Genomic DNA, 16101 nt, shown 5'->3' on the forward strand with positions numbered 1-16101 from the left:
GTGGCCACGCGTGGCAGAGGCATGGTTCAGACCCCATGGGTCGGGCGTCCACACCCAGGGCCCCCTGCACCCTGTTCTCCGGGCCAGGCCTCTCGTTCCCTAGATGAGGTCCCGAGCCCCAAAGCTGAGTCGCCTGTGGCCACCCGGGTGTCAGGGCAGCCGGGGGGCTGCAGCCTAGCCCTGAACCCGCAGACTGTCCCATTTTCTCACAACAGCACCCCTCCTTTCATGAAGTGCCTGAGCCCCGGTGTTGCGCCCTCTTGCCTCCCATCCTGTGTCTCCCCTGCTGCCCCCAGAGGCCTGGGAACTGGATGGGGAGCGGTGAGCGCAGGGGGCCACCCTGGGACGGGGAGGGGCTGCGGGCTGTGGGGGGGTGCAGACTGGGGGTGCCCTGGCCCCCGCGTGTCCCCTGCTCCCCGAGTGCGCACGGAGCCCTCTGCAGCCCCAGTGGTCCTGGAAAGGGAAAGGAAACAATGGGGTGATTGATGCAAACGCGCCATGAAAGACAAATTGTTCAGATGAAGCGCATTCCGGGCTCCTGCCAAACGCGCAGGGTGTGTGGAATTTCAAGGAGAAGCTGAGCAGATCTGGGCCGCGGCGGACCCTGGGCCTCCCTCCCTGGACGGCGGCAGGCTTGGCCCGCGCTCCCAGGGCCTGGGGGCTGGGGGGCAGGGGCCGGGGAGAGGCGGCCTGGGGGGCCGCAGGGGAGCCCCCCCTCAGGCAGCCTGGACCCCCTGGATCAACTCCGCACACCTCCCCTCCTACCCACTCCCCACGGGCAGGAACCCGGGGGCTCCCGCTTGGGTCTAACTCCCCGGGTGGCCTCGGGTAAAGCTCCCACCTCCTCAAGCTCCACCAGAAGCTGCCCTGGGGAGCCAGTCTGGAAACCCCGAGCTTGCTACCCAGCCCCACTCTGCTCCCTGAGACCTCCAGGTGACCCCGGCCCCAGCGCTGGTTCTTGGTGTCAGCTCCGGGCCTCCTCCCACCCCAGGATCTAAACTTCCGACCACCCTCCAGGGCCAGGCAGGGTGGAGCAGGATCTGGAATGGAGGCCGGCACAAGGGTTCCTTGTCCTGCTGGGCAGGCTGGCACCCGCCTGTCCTGTCCCCGAGGAGGTGGCTCTCTGGGACTATTGTCTTTCTGTTGAGAGTTGGGGGCGGGTCCAGTCAGAGCCCATCGGGGAGGGGCCAGAGTGTCCAGGCTGACACCCCAGCCCACTTCTGGAGTGCTGGGTTTTGATGCCCCCTCGCAGCCCCGGTGGTCTACACGTGTGCCGCGATCTATTCTGAGCGGGCAAGCATATGGTTAATCTCGATGCCTCTGCCCCAGGCCCCTTCCTCCTCCTGAAAAACCTCAATTCCCATCTTCTGTTCTCACAGCTTGCATCCCATCCTTGCTCCTTTGCTGCCTTATTACATGAATTATTCATAATTCATACTCTGCCAGTACCTAGCAGAGTACTGGCCCACATCTAGCATTCAACAAACTGCAATTATTGCCCAGCCACCACCCTAAGTCATCCAGGGTAGGGATCCAAGACCACCCAACCTTTATCCCAGGCATCATATTCCAGTTTGGGTTTGCTGCTTCTCCTGCTGGCCCTGCTTTCTGCTTTTCCCCTGGTGCCTACAGCATCTCCTTGCTCCGCGCTGGCCGGTTCTCAGCCCTGCAGCTCTGGGTTCCGACCCCAGCCCCAGCATTGCACAATCACTGTGTGATCTTGAACAAATTACTGGAAGTCTCTGCATTCTCATTTTTTTTTAAACCCAGAGTGAGAAGGATCATCTCTGCTCAGAGCAGTGGGAAAGATTAAATAAGATGTATTTATGAAAGCCCCATGAAATTTTATTACCGCCACACACAGCAGAGAGATTATTACCACCTCGAACTTGCTGATGGATGGCCTCCCCACCCTCCTGCGATAAGGGTGTGTGCTTCCAGCTCCTCTGAGACTCTAATAATACTTATCCCTGAGGTGTGTGATTTCCTAACTTTACAAAACATTTCACACCCTTCGAACCCTTCGAACCATTGTAACTTTCCCAAATGAATCCAGTGCCAGGAGAGACAGAGAGAGAGGGAGAGAGAGAGAGAGAGAATAATTTTGGACAGCTGGAAACTTTCAGCATTATTCAGGCCATTTATCAGAATTTATTATCAGCTGAAGATAAACAAAGTCCCTACTCCCTAGACACATGCAGTCTGGTGAGGAGAAAGCTAAGTAAACAGATTCCAGCAGCCTCGCCCTGCGGCCAATATGGGTATTTCCAGCTGATCCTGGTTCATCCCAGAGCCCTGTGCAGTTCAGTCCTGAACAAAGGCCTTTTGGATGCTGGTGATGACCACAGAGGAGGCTCATGTGCTCCGGGCAACCCCCTTCCGTGGTCGTCACCGGCCAGCCCCGGGGGGCAGCCCAGACCCTGCCCCTTCCCGGCTCCCGGCAGGATGGGCGGCTTGAAGCCCTGCAATAAACAGGACCGGGGCCATCTGCCAGTGTGACACGCAGGAACCCAAGCTCGGGCCCAGGGAGTGGAAAGGGTTAAGTCCACAGGATGTGCCTGGGACCCAGCTGTTTCCCCATGTGGCTGGGTGGGGGATTTACAGCCTCCCCCGCAGGGGGCTACCGGGCAGGGGCTGGGGAAAGATGCTGCTCTCAGGAGAGAAAAGGAAGAGTCTCCCCTCGGAAGCCAGACTGCCCTGTCATGCAGCCAGGGCCTCCCACGCAGGCGCCAGCGGAGGGGAGGGCCAGGAAAGAGGAGCCAAGGGGTCCAGGAGAAGACAGGGCTGGACTCCCCATACCGGGATGACCAAGGCAGAGCTGGCCCTGTCCCTCCTGGGCCTCCCCTCATTTGGAGACAGGAGTTAGCGGCAGAGAAGCGGGTCCGGAAGTTCGGACTCCAGCCTTCAACTTTTAGAGGAGAATATGATGTGGGGGAGGGGAAGGGGCCACTCTATGCCTCAGTTTCTCTCTTGGGCACAGCCTCCAGGGTCAGCTTGATAATGGCCCTCAAAAACGTGCTAATTCTAATCCCTGGAACCTGTGAGTTTTGTCTTATGCGGCAAAGATGTTGGAAATGCCGTTACAGCAAGGATCTTAAGGTGGGGAGATGATGCAGGACTACCCAGGCGGGCTGCGGGTGTCATGACAAGGGTCTTCATGAGACGGAGGCACACGGAGATTGCAGACAGAGGAGCAGAGGGCAGTGTGACCACGGGAGCAGGGCGTGGAGGGACGCCGCCACAAGCCAACAACACCCGGCGCCACAGAAGCCAGAAGGGGCAGGGACCCAGCTCTCACCCGGAGCCCCCCGCCCTGGGGGGAGAATGGCCTGGTATCAGCCCAACGCTGACTTTGGACTCGTGGCCTCCAGAGCTGTGAAAGAACACATTTCTGTGGGTTCAAGCCACCCAGGAGATTATTCTAGCAGGGAGCTGCTGGTTGTGCTCCCCTGGCCTGGTGGGACGAGGGGAGCATGTGCCTGGCCTGGCTCCTTGCAGAGTAGTTCTTTTTTTATATATTGCATTTGGGTAATTTCTTTTTCTAGGAGATCATCTTCCTAGAACATCTTCCTAGAACATAGCACTTTCAGTTGGCCGAGGACATCATCATTCCAGCCTAGAAACACTCTAGAATAATCCCAGGATAGGAAGGTAGATGTCCTGTGCCCAGCAGGCCAGCTGGAGATGGTGCACTGCCCCAGGAGATCCCCCACTCTTCCCTACCCCCTGCTCTCAGCTTTCTGGTGACTCATGAGGTCTCCCAAACCACTGGGCTGAGCCCTGAGCATCTTCTCTGTGCTCACCCAGCACCCTTCCACAGCCCAGAGCTCAGGAATCTTGGGGTGACCTGACCCCCCCTTTCTGAAAAAAGCAAACCATCAAATCTGGGGAAAGGCGGGGAGGTAAGGACGGAGAGAGATTCTAGAATCTCAATCACTCGGCAAACATTAATTGCAGTCTTGCTGTGTGCCAGGCGCAGGGCCTGGCCCCGGGGGGAAAAGGAACGTGGTCCCTACCCCGAGAAGGAGATAAGTAGACCAATGTCATGCCAGAAAGAGTGCGTGCCGGGCTCTGATGAACGCGAGCAGGGGAGGGGCCCCGGCCCTGACGGGGGCATGAAGAGAATCAGGGGAAGCCATCCCGAAGGAGACGAAGGAGACGTCTGTATTATTTATCCATTGCTACGCAACAAATTAGCACAAACGAAGTGGCGTAAAACAACACACGTTTATCATCTCATAGTTTCTGCGGGTCAGGAATCCAGAAATGCCTGGCTGGGCCCCTGTCAGAAGTCAGGATGTCAGCCAGGAGCGGGGTCCCAGGGGAAGGCTTGGCGGGGGAGGAACCTGCTTCTAGCCTCACACGGTTGTTGGTGGGATTCAGTGTCTTTTGGGCTTCGGGCCAGAGGCCACCCTCGGTTCCTGGCACGGGAGCCTCCCCGACATGGCAGTTTGCTTCGGCGAGTGAGCGAGGGCGAGGGTCTGAATGAGCCAGATGGAGAGCACAGCCTTATGGAGCCTAATCACAGAAGGACCCCCCATCTCATCCTAGTCACGAGGCCAATCTGCTCTCAAGGGGAGGGGTTCGTACAAATACACCAGGAGGCGGAGACCGCTGGGGCCTTTCCAGGACCCCCAAACTGGGTCTCAAAGGCACAGCAGGGACCAGGGAGGTCGAGGCAGGAACAGAGACTCAAGAGGAGTGTGGAGCTGGCTTGGAAAGACCAGAGCAGGGCTGCCAGGGGAGGGCTCGCCTCAGGGAATCAACAGACGCTACCTGCAAATAGTCCAGGCATTCACACTGCACTGCACACTCGCTTGTGTTGTCTTCTTGACCTCACTCGTTCCCATAGTATTCCTGGATGGAGGGAGGATCATTGTTTCCATGCCACATTTCTGCAAACTGAGAGCCAGGCGCGGTAAGAGTGCGGCCAGAGGCCAGCTGCCCATGTGGGCTCCTTCTCCAGGACTATTCTGATAAGGGGGGGATCGGGGAAAGTAAAACCCCGAGATACAGGAAATGGAGAAATAAGAGTGCCCTTGCTGCCAGACGGCACTCCCCAGGACTGCAGCACCTGAGGCTCCGTGGGTATGTGGGAGCTCGCAGCATGTGTGTGTGTGTGTGTGTGTGTGTGTGTGTGTGTAACACCATGCAGCAGGCTCTGCTCAGTAACCCCTGACTAGGATCCCGGGCCTCAAACACCAGAGGCCAGGACAGCAGCTCTGAGCTCTTGATTGGCTGTCATAGCCATTGAGCATCATTCCCTTGGCCTGGAAACCTCAGAATCACGATGGGTGGGGGGAGGGGCTTACTGGAAACGCTGATTCCCGGGCTCCAGCTCGAGAGGGTTGCAGGTAGGGCCAGGGTTCTGTGCTTTCAACAAGCGCCCCGAAGGCTCTGACCATCTGCTTGATGTGGAACCTACTGACCTACTTCGACTCCTTTGTTTTACCAGTGAGGAGCACGAGGCCTGCCACTTGCCCAAGTCTCCAGAGCCAGATATTGGCCCGTCTGAATGGGGACCCAGAGTGCCGTCCCCTCGGCCCAGACTACCAGCATTGCCACTGACAGCCACTTAGAGGTCCCCTCCGTGCAGCCCACCTGACTACACACCTGCTCTCAAGGGGAGGGGTCCCCCCCATGCAGCCCACCTGACTACACACCTGCCTAACATCTTGCAGGCTCTGTTTATTTGACATGTGCCGGGAGATTGCCCCAAGAGGCAGGAAGCCCCGGACAGTTGGCGCAGACATGCACACAGCCACACACACATAACCACTCACACACAACGTCACATTTGCTCTTTCCACGGTCTTTACTGAGCACCTGCTATATGCCAGCCGCCGGCGTAAGGATCCAGTAGTGAGCATGGGAAGGAAATACAGGGCCCTGCCCTCCTGCACGTTCCAGGATAGGAAGATAGTGAACCCGAGGGGCTGCGTCAAGCAGCCAGGCCGTGCCCAGGCTCAGAAGCAGCTGAGCAAAGGAACAAGGGACTGGCTGCTGAGGTGGGGTACACCCGTCACCAGACTGTGCAGGTGGCCCTCGTGGCTGTGAAGCTGGGAACCCGGGAGGCACTGGGCAAAGCAAGATGGACCCAAGTTCCCCTATATGCTCCCAGGCGTCCCTGATCTTATCATGAGACCTTTTATATTGAAGGTGTCTCAGCCCAGCCATGGGTGCTGACAGCAAAGAGGACTTGTAGGCTAGCCGAGAGGAGCCCCCAGGTACCCAGCAGAGGCCAAGGAGAAAGGCCTGAGAGAAGGTCCCCTGCCTAAACTCCTAAGTGGCCCGGATGCATGCGTGCCCCAGCCTGCCAGACAAGGACTGGGTAGGAGCATTAGTCTATCGAACCCCAGACTGGGTATTCACTCGGGGACCATGGCTCAGCCACGCAGAGGATGCTTTCCTTCCCTGGGCCTCAGATTTACCATCTTATCTATCAGGAAATATTCCAAGCTCTTCCTGTTGTGAGAAAACAGGATGGTACCTGAAGGTTCCTTGAGAGCCAGAGCGCTGGAGACAAACACAGAGGGTGATGATAAACATTCCGGGACTGAAGGGTGGAGACGGTGGGGGGTGGGCTCCAGAGACCTTGCCCGGAGAGGGGTCTGTCCTGTCCTGCGGGAGGACAGGCTATTCCGGGCTGGCCCTGCGCGGTGGACCCCCAGACTGGGAGAGACGCCACTGGCGCGTGTTTGGGAAGTGGTGGAAGCACAGAGCCTGACGTCTCCCTTTGCACAAAGAGCCGAAAGCTCCAGACCGCAGCCCTGCCCGCCCCAGTCAAGTGTAATGAAGAGCCGCTGTGGCTCCTCTTCGCTTCCACTGCTGCGTCCGTGAGCATGGAGCACAGAGCTCACCTCCCTGGCGGGGGGCGGCTCAGCCGGGGGCTCCCCGGGGCTGCCGGGCCCAGCTCTGCGCCCTGCTCCGCCGGCTCAGCCCCCTTGTGCCGCTTGCTCTGCTCTCCTGGCGGGGAAGGGGCTCCTCTGGATGGAGGGCTCCGAGCCACTGGAGTGGAGCCCGGGGAGCGGTGCCGGCGGAGATCATGAGGGCACAGCCCAGTCAGGACAAAGGGACCTCGGTGGAGCGTGGCCTGCTGTCTCCATCCTCACGCACCGGGAGGTCCCAATGGCGAGAGGCACCGGGATGTCACGACCGCGTCTCGGGGCTCAGAGTTGGGAGGCCTGAGTCTACACCGAGCCGCTGTCCACTTCTCTGAGTGTCACTCTCCCGGCTCCGAAGGTGGCCACTTCTCCCGGAGGGATGTCAGCCTGGGCCCGTTTAGGCCACGCCCGGAAGGCTGGTTATTGGGACCCGTGAGAGCTCGGGCGAGCCTTGGCGGTTTAAGTCGTTCATTTACAGCTTTCTCGCCGGGGGTGCACGTAGGCCGGGGGCTCATCACAGGCTCAGCGCAGCGCAGCAATCAGGCCACCGTGGGACCACGCTACTGTGCAGCATCCAGGTGCCTTATCTACCTTACAGCGTTCCCTCAATTAGTTCTCGCCGTGATCCCAGGAAGTAGGCTATTATCATTCCCATTTTGGTGAGGAGCCAACTAGCACTGCCAACCAGAGACCCAGCAGGGCCTCACTCAGGTCTGTGAGGAGGGCGGGGCTTTCACTGCTACCTGAGGGCCTCCACGCGGATGGCAGGAGGCTCGGGCCCCACGTGGGCACTGACTAACCAGTCACTGTCTCCTCATTGGCTCCCACCTTCCTGTCCCATTTCCACCATGGCTCTTGGGGCCTTGGGACTTCCTAACTGATTTCCCTGCTCCCAGGGTCTCCCTTCCCCAAGACCACCACTGACACCCCTTCTCAAACCCAGGGCTCACCCCACCTCCCCTGCTCTCCAGGATGGGCCCAGCCATTCCACTCTAAGAAAGCTAATTTGACTTCAAAATAGTAAGAAGGAAGGAAGGAAGGAAGGAAGGAAGGAAGGAAGGAAGGAAGGAAGGAAGGAAGGAAGGAAGGAAGGAAAACAAGGAAGGGAAGGAAGGAAGGAAGGAAGGAAGGAAGGAAGGAAGGAAGGAAGGAAAGAGGAAGGAAGGAAGGAAGGAAGGAGGGAAGGAAGGAAGGAAGGAAAACAAGGAAGGGAAGGAAGGAAGGAAGGAAGGAAGGAAGGAAGGAAGGAAGGAAGGAAAACAAGGAAGGGAAGGAAGGAAGGAAGGAAGGAAGGAAGGAAGGAAGGAAGGAAGGAGGAAGGAAGGAAGGAAGGAAGGAAGGAAGGAAGGAAGGAAGGAAGGAAGGAGGGAAGGAAGGAAGGAAGGAAGGAAGGAAGGAATGAAGGAAGGAAGGAAGGAAAAGAAGGAAGGAAGGAAAAGAAGGAAGGAAGGAAAGAGGAAGGAAGGAAGGAAGGAAGGAAAGAAGAAGAAGAAGAAGAAGAAGAAGAAGAAGAAGAAGAAGAAGAAAGGAAGGAAGGAAGGAAGGAAGGAAGGAAAAAGAAGGAAGGAAGGAAGGAAGGAAGGAAGGAAGGAAGGAAGAAAACAACCAGAGACACAGAGATTTAGATATGCAAACATTTATTACCACCTTGTATGTAACAGGAAAAAAAAAAATGCAGGGACACCCGGGTGGCTCAGTGGTTGAGCATCTGCCTTTGGCTCAGGTCATGACCCCAGGGTCCCGGGATCGAGTCCCACATCGGGCTCCACAGGGAGCCTGCTTCTCCCTCTGCCTGTGTCTTGCCTCTCTCATGAATAAATAAATAAAATCTTTAAAAAATTGCAAAGAACATGGTGTGCAACAATAAGAGACTCGTTTGTCAAATAAATAACACTAAATATAACAATAACCTACAGGCATGAAAATGCTTATTTAATGTCATGGCTTCATAACACAATATATTATAAGTACAAAAAAAAAAGCTGGGATATAATGAACCACACATAGTACGACCCCATGTGTGAAAAATAATCGCCTTTCACATCATATATAATGATTACACGTCGCGTATCTACTCGTGTAGAAAGAAACATAGAGGGAAACACACCAAAGAGTCAACAAAGATCATCTCTGCCAGATGGGAACGTGAACGGTGACCTTTGTTTTCTTCCTCACAATGAGCTGTCCTCTCACATTTTTCTTCAAGGAACAGGTTTGTTTTTTTTGTTTTTTTTTTATAAATTTTTATTTATTTATGATAGTCACAGAGAGAGAGAGGCAGAGACACAGGCAGAGGGAGAAGCAGGCTCCGTGCACCGGGAGCCCGACGTGGGATTCGATCCTCGGTCTCCAGGATCGCGCCCTGGGCCAAAGGCAGGCGCCAAACCGCTGCGCCACCCAGGGATCCCAGGAACAGGTTTTTGAAATAAAAACGAAGGGGTGCGGATGCGTTAAGCTCAGAAGCCTTGGGATGGGTTCCCGCTGCCGACGGATGAAGGCGGACCCTGGCCAGGCGGCAGGCTCCGGGTCGGCCCACCTGCTCTGTGCTCAGCCCTCGGGTTGTGTGCAAACCGACTGTGCCTCCCGTGCCAGCCCCCATCCTCCTGCCGGGCACCTTGGCACAGGTAGTTGCTGCCCCTGGCAGGCCTTGCTTCCCTGCTTCTGTCTGATGGAAGCCCATCCTCCGTTCCAAAGACCACCTGCATCCCCGGCCCACCTCACAGCCCTGTCCCCACCTGATGGTCCCCTCCCCTCCCCTCCTTGCCACCCTCTCTGCCTCCATTACCTTGGGAGATAGCGCGGGCTTCTGTACCTGTGCAGCAGAAACAGGTGCTCAGCAAAGGGCCAGGCTCAGTTGAATTGCATCGTGGCCGGGGTCCAGCAGAAGCAGAGGTGACTGAGGAGCCCCTGCGGACGCCGGGCTGTCCTTCCTCCTGGCAGCCTGCGGTCGCCTCCAGGAACAGCAGACGCATCCCGAGGCCGGGCTGGCAGTGCCCCGGGGCCATTGTGCTGCCGCTCTGGCCTTGGCCTCTCCCGTGGGCCCTCCGTTGGGGCCAAGAGCCGTGGGCAGAGCTGGCTGCTGAGCTAAGCAGGTGGGAGAGGCAGCGCTTCCTGTCCCTAGGCCGGGGCGGAGGGTGAGCCACCAGCCCAGGTTGCCCAGGACTGAGGGGTTTCTTGGGACACGGAGCTTTCCGTGCTTACACCAGGAGGGTCCTTGGTTGCCCTGGCTGGGTGTGAGCCTTCCCTGTGGACCTCTGGACCTAACCCTTTCTCCCAGCTCCTGGTCAACTTTGTCCCGGCGAACTGTGGGTTCAGTCAGTCATTCACTCCTCTGGTGAGAGTGAATCCTCTGGTGTTGGGTTGAGAGCACAGGCTAGGGTCCCCCAGGCTGCACCACCCAACAGCTGCTCTGGGACTCGGAACAAATCGCCGAACGTCTCTGGGCCTCAGTTTCTTCATGGGAGCTGTAGCACCTACTTCAGGCGGAAGCATTGCACGATGCAATGGTTGCACAGTTCTGGGATCGGCTGGCGCAGAGCGGGCGCGGCGTACCCTCTGCATGACCGGGAGCCTGTGGGTAGCAGACCCCGAGGCCGCAGGAACATACGCCCGACGGGTGCTGCCCGTCGGCCGACAGGCAGACAAGCACGCCAGCAACTGCCAGGCAGGGTGACTAATGGGCGAGCTATGGCCACGCGGAGGAGACAGCAGATCGTCAGCCCGGCTGGAGGCAGAGCAGGGGAGGCTCCTCCGAGGTGGTGAGCCAATGACACAAAAATGTGCGGGAGGAGGGAGGTGCAAAGGCCGGGGAGTGGGGGGCAGCCTTTGCCAGCCGGGAATGGGGGCGGCTGCCTGCGGGACCCGCGTGCGGGCCGGGCCGGGAGGAGCAGCAGAGCCCGGCTGCGGCGAGGGCACCACCGAGGAGCCTGGGCTCGCTCTGCTGCCCTGCGGCAGCCCCTAGAATGTGGAAGCAGGATAAGGAGTTGCTTTCTGGACAGAACAGGCCGTGGGCCCACGGCCACCAGAGACCGGTCCTGGGCCTGTGGGACAACTGCCCACGGCCCCCACGTGTCCCCAGACTCCGGGAAGGGCCGGCTGGCAGAGCCGCGCACCCTAAGCCCTGCAGGCCTGTCCTCACAGCCTCCCAGCAGCGCTGCCTGCGGATCCCCTCCGGCTCCTCGCACCACCTTCCCTCACCGCTGCCACGGGCTCACTCTTGCCAAGCCTCAGCCCCGGCCTCAGCTCACCCTGACCTGAGCAAGCCCATCCCTTCTCTCCTGCCTCCCCACCCGCAGCCCCACGGGCCCAGCAGGGACTTGCCCTTTCTCATTTTCCCGTCTGTGACTCACACGTCGGGGGGAGGGGGGGGGGTGAGGCCAGGGCTCCCAGGGCAGCCCCTCCCTGGCCGGATGGCGTCCTCGGGCCCAGCGGAGCAGCTTTTCCATCTCATGCATGTCTGCTGGCACCGTCAGGGCGTTTGTGCCCCCAAAGAGGCTTTGACCCCACCCTGTGGTCCAGCCAAGCATTCCTAGGGTGAGGGCTATGCTCCATTTTTAGAATTCAGAGTTGCCAGAGCAGTGAAGACACCCCTAAACCCATGAAGCAGGGTGTCTCCCTCCCCAGCAGAGACAGAGACGCCCCAGAGGTCACATCATCTTTAAAAAACTAAATTCTGGGGCCCCTGGGTGCTCAGTCGGTTAAGCATCTACCTTCGGCTCAGGTCAATCCAGGTCCTGGGATCCGGCCCCTGCATCAGGCTCCCTGCTCAGGGGGGAGCCTGCTTCTCCTTCTCCTCCCACCTCCCACCTCCCACCTCCCACCCCTACCCCTGCTCATGTTTTCTCTCCTCTCTCTCTCCCTCTCTCAAATAAATAAAATCTTAAAAAAAAAAAAAAAAACTAAATTCAGCACGTGACACCCCCCACCCCCATCTCTGTGCTGAGTTCTTGGTGCCTTCGGGAAGCTCCGGGGCTCTCCGCACAGCAGCAGCCACCACCTCTATACTGTATACCGGGGCCTACGGCCTTCTAGGCTCTGTGCTGAGGGTTCCGGCTGCAGCACACCCCTCGCAGGGCCTGGGACGCTCCTAGCAAAAGGAGAACCTGAAGCTGGGTTTGGGCAGGAACCAAAGCATAGTTGGAACCGACAGGGCTGCGTTCCCGAAAAGCAGGGGGCACCCTAGTCAGCTTCCTCCTCCCTGTCCTCGGCTCCGTGCGGCCCCTACCCTTGACACCCCGCGTGGCTGTGCCCCCACTGCCCTGAGGCCAAGCTCCCAGGATGATCCACTGAGGCCAACCCAGAGCTGGGCACAGAGGGCAGAGCCTGCCGTTCCGCTGGTTGCTCATGCCAGCTCCGCAGGCACCAGCTGGCATTTTGTCTCTGCGCCGGACTCTGGGCTCCTGGGGGCAGACTGTCCCTCATCCCAGCGTCACCAGTGCCAAGCACAGTGCCTGGCCCGTGAGAGGCCTTCAGGATGAGTTTGGGTTGCCTTGCATCTCAGTCCCATCAGCTCCCACTCTCCCACCTCCGAGGGCCTGGCTGCATCTTTCCTTCTTTCATGCTGGAATCCCCGCCGCTGGTCACCTTTGGGCTTGGTTGGAAGAGCAAGGATTCTATCTTAGAGGCCAGCGTGTTGGACGGAGAAGCCAACCTTCCCATTCTCGTGGCTCCACCAAGGAAGGGGTAGCAGAGACCATCTGCCCGCACCCCACGCATGCCTGGGCACCCCCCCCCCCCCGCCCCAGCCAGGGCAGACGCCCCCGTTGATCACAGCAGACCAAGGGAGCCCGGATCTTCCTCGGCACTGCTCAGGGTTGGCACGGAAGAGGACGCTTCCTCGCCACGCCGGGATTAAGCTACTCATGAGACGGATATAAAGCCTAATGAGGTAACGAGGGAGCTGTTTGTAACAATCCGCTTGTAATTTGTAAGATTTGTAAGTTCTTTTTCAACTGCGAGATGCAATCCCGGTAGATGAGCAAGATGCTTCTGAGGACTGAGGTAGGGGACAAAGGATAAGACGGTTTTGGCGGAACAGCAGCAGAACCGTGATGGGGGAACAAAGAGGCTGGAAGCACAGAGCTCCTTAAAGAGACGCCTGCCCGACTCAGTCCCTGTGTAACTCAGGCAGCTATTTCTCGGTTACTTCGGGTTCTCCTGGGCTGAGATTATCCCTCCTAAACTACCCGGCAAGGAATCCTTACCGCACAAATGTAGAAAGCCTGAGTATATAAATGACAGGGAGACAAGCTCTGCCCAGAACACTGAGCCACCTCCCAGGATGGCAGGGGTGGCATGGCCTTCTGGAGAAGCAGCATCTACGCAGGCCGAGTCGGCCGATATGATACCCCTCCTTCCCAGGACCCCTGAGGCCATGCCTCCTGGGGTTGCGACGTCTCCCTCTACCCAGGCTGGAGATTTCAGAATGAGCTGTGGAGTGCAAAAGCAGGGGTAGGAGAGGGATGTTCCGAGCACCGGGCCTCTGTCGGCAAAGAATTCCACTCAGCAGTGTAGTCACTGCCCTTTGTAGGGCATCTTCATTTTGGGATAGGCATGAAATGATAATGGCCAGACCCCCACCCTACCCCCACCACCTCCAGGCCTAGCACCACAGTGGGGGGAAGAGGGGCAGGAGGTAGGGGAAGAACTGTGCAAAGAGAAGGCCTGGGTGGGTGGGGGTCCCAGAAGGACCCAAGCAGCAGGAGAACCTCCACGTGTGGGCCTCGGGGCCCGTCAGCTCCCCCCACCAAGGTGAGTCCAGAAGCGATGCCAAGGTGGTTCCAACTCTGGGTCGCAGGCTGGCCTCCCGAGTCCCGAGGCACCAGCTGAGCCCCCCACAAGGCAGTGTCCCCCTCCAGGCACGCCACCAAGCTGGGGACTCACAGCAGTCTGCAGGACAGACGACGGGGGGGCTGGGGAGGAGATGCTCGGATGCCGGCTCTCCACCGCGGGATAGAAGTCAGGCCTGTGGCTACAAAGCACTGAGCTGGGAATGTCCCGAGAGTCAGAGCATCCAGGGGCTGAATCTTCATCCTCAGCCCCATGTGGCCTTCTGGTCTCCTCCCCAGGCCCCGTCCATTCCTTCAGCTCCATCGCCTCCTCCACACGACCCTGGCTCCTGCCTTGGCATATGCAGCACAGTCATGCCCCTGAGAGCCAACAGGGCCCGGAAAGCTGGCAGGAAAGAACAGCAGTTAGGGCAGGGGCAGACCCTGGCGTAGGAAGTATAAGCTGTTTGACCCCAGAGCCTCCCAACCTTCGCCACCTCAGGAGAAAGGGAGAAAATCACGTTTGTCCAACACACTGTGACCAGTGGAGGAACCTGCTTTCTCCTAGTCCCCTTGAGGCCTGAGGGATCAATATGGACCAGTTCTCGGTTCAGCAGATCTGTCTTCTCCCAGCCTCTCAGCTAACCCTCAGTCCGGTCAACAGGAGGGTCCAGGGCCTGTATGGTGCCAGACGCGGCTCCCAGGCTCGCTGGGACTACTTGGTAAGGTGGAGAAGCCGTGGGGCTGGAGGGCGAGGTAGTGTGGGAGGGGGAGGTGAGGGTCAGGGGGAGAGGCGTTTCCACCAGAGAAATGAAAACCCGAGTGGTACAAATCCTTCCTCGGCCTGGTTCCTAGTTCCCACAGGGAGGGAGTGGCATCTGGGGAAGAGGGCACGGGGCTGGGAGCCAGGGCTTCTAGGTTCTATTCCTGGTCCCTCCCCTGGGTCTTCCTGACCACAGATCCGCCCCTCACCCCCTGCCCTACTGCTCAAGGAGGATTAAGACATCACAAATAACAAACCATGACCCCATCCTGCACCCGTCCACCCACCCTGTCCCAGTTGCCCACCTCCTTCTCCGGCTTCTGCTGTGGCCCAGCTGAGCACTGGCTGGCGCTCAGGGGCGGGTAGACAGGCCCACTCCCCTTTGGCATCAGCGGCCTGCCCCCTCCCCAGTACTTCTGGTCTGCCAGCAGCTCAGCCCCGGGATCCAATGCCCGCTGTCAAGATCGGGTGCTGGAGGCCTGGCCCCGGGCTCCTTGGCCTCTCCCTGAGGCCTCCCCTGGGAGCTCGGTCCTGTTCCCAACCCCTGGTGACTCTGCTAAGTGAAGGGGATGACCTTTCTGTCCCAATTCCACACTCAAACTCTTTCCTGAAGACTGTTTGTAGCACAGGGAGGGGGAAACGTCAGTTCATCACACCCCTGGCCTGGCCAGCGCCCTGAAAGCCATGCGGGGAGGGGTGCTGCTGGAAAGCCTCAAGGGCGTGTTCAGGCCAGCCCCCCTCCACCTGTGCCAGGGCAGATCCAGCCTGCAGGGCCCGGCCCTTCCATCTTCCTCCCCACCCCCTGGGGCACCCAGGACCCTCCGGGTGCTGCTCAGGCTCCGGGGCTCCTACTCCTTGTCGGCCCTGGGGGGGCTGGGCTTTGACGGGGAACGCTGGGGGGGGAGTCCCTCGCTTTCTCCGTGGGGCGAAGAGAAAGGACAGAGGAGAGAAGGGGGCTCAGTCCCAGGGGCTTACCTGCCTTGACCTCTGGGCGCCACGTGGGGGAGGGTGCGGCGCGGGCGCGCGGCCGGGAAGCGGGCTCAGGACACAAGGGTCCCGGGCCCGAGGCTCTGCCTGGCGCGCACCGTCTGGATGGCCTGCTGGTTCTTGAACTTGACCAGGCCCAGGGTGATCTGGGCGTTCCAGCCCGGGTCCTCGAGCGGGCAGCGGAAGTCGATCTCGCCGCCGCCCTCGGTCACCAGCGTGAAGTAGATGTGGCGGCCGGTGCTCTCCACGCACTCCACGGCCTTGATGCGCGCGAAGCTGAGCTCCTTGGGCCGGCCGCCCGTGCCCTTGGCCTCGAAGAGCTGCAGCCCGCGCTCGGTGAGCACGCAGCGCTTCCGCTTCCACAGCTGCAGCAGCCCGCCGCTGCGCTTCTCCAGCACGCCCTCCCGGAGCACCGCCGCCGCCGCCGCCGCCGTCATGGGCGCCCCGGGGTCCCGCTCGGCCGCGCCGGTCCCGGCGCCGGGCCGGCTGCCCGCGCGCGCTGCCGCCTGCGCCCCGGCTGCCCGCGCGCCCGCTCCCGCCGCCCCTCCGCGCCCCTCCGCGCCCCTCCGCGCCCCGCCGCGCCCCGCCGCCCCGCCGCCCCGCCGCTTTCCCGCCCGAGCCCCGCTGCGCGCTCGCCCGCGCCCTCCCGCTCCGCTGGGCTCTGCCTGCGCGCTGGGCGGCAGCTCCAGGGATGTGCCCT

At 59.7% G+C, this 16101-nt stretch overlaps 1 protein-coding gene across 1 annotated transcript; it reads right to left on the reverse strand.

Moving 5' to 3' along the window:
• Nucleotides 1-13392: 13392 nt before the first annotated feature.
• PHLDA3 (pleckstrin homology like domain family A member 3) lies at nucleotides 13393-15876 on the reverse strand. Its single transcript, XM_072831411.1, has 2 exons — nucleotides 15390-15876; nucleotides 13393-14057 (listed from the first exon to the last, which is right to left on the reverse strand). The coding sequence occupies exon 1, from the start codon at nucleotides 15836-15838 to the stop codon at nucleotides 15455-15457; it is 384 nt and encodes a 127-aa protein (XP_072687512.1). The 5' UTR covers nucleotides 15839-15876; the 3' UTR covers nucleotides 13393-14057; nucleotides 15390-15454.
• Nucleotides 15877-16101: the final 225 nt, after the last annotated feature.

The sequence above is a fragment of the Canis lupus genome, chromosome 6 (genome assembly GCF_048164855.1).
Source record: "Canis lupus baileyi chromosome 6, mCanLup2.hap1, whole genome shotgun sequence".
Classification (NCBI taxonomy): Eukaryota; Metazoa; Chordata; class Mammalia; order Carnivora; family Canidae; genus Canis; species Canis lupus.

Coding starts and splice junctions, on each gene's coding strand:
- PHLDA3 (XM_072831411.1), bottom strand. CDS start 15,838: ATGACGGCGGCGGCGGCGGCGGCGGTGCTCCGGGAGGGCGTGCTGGAG.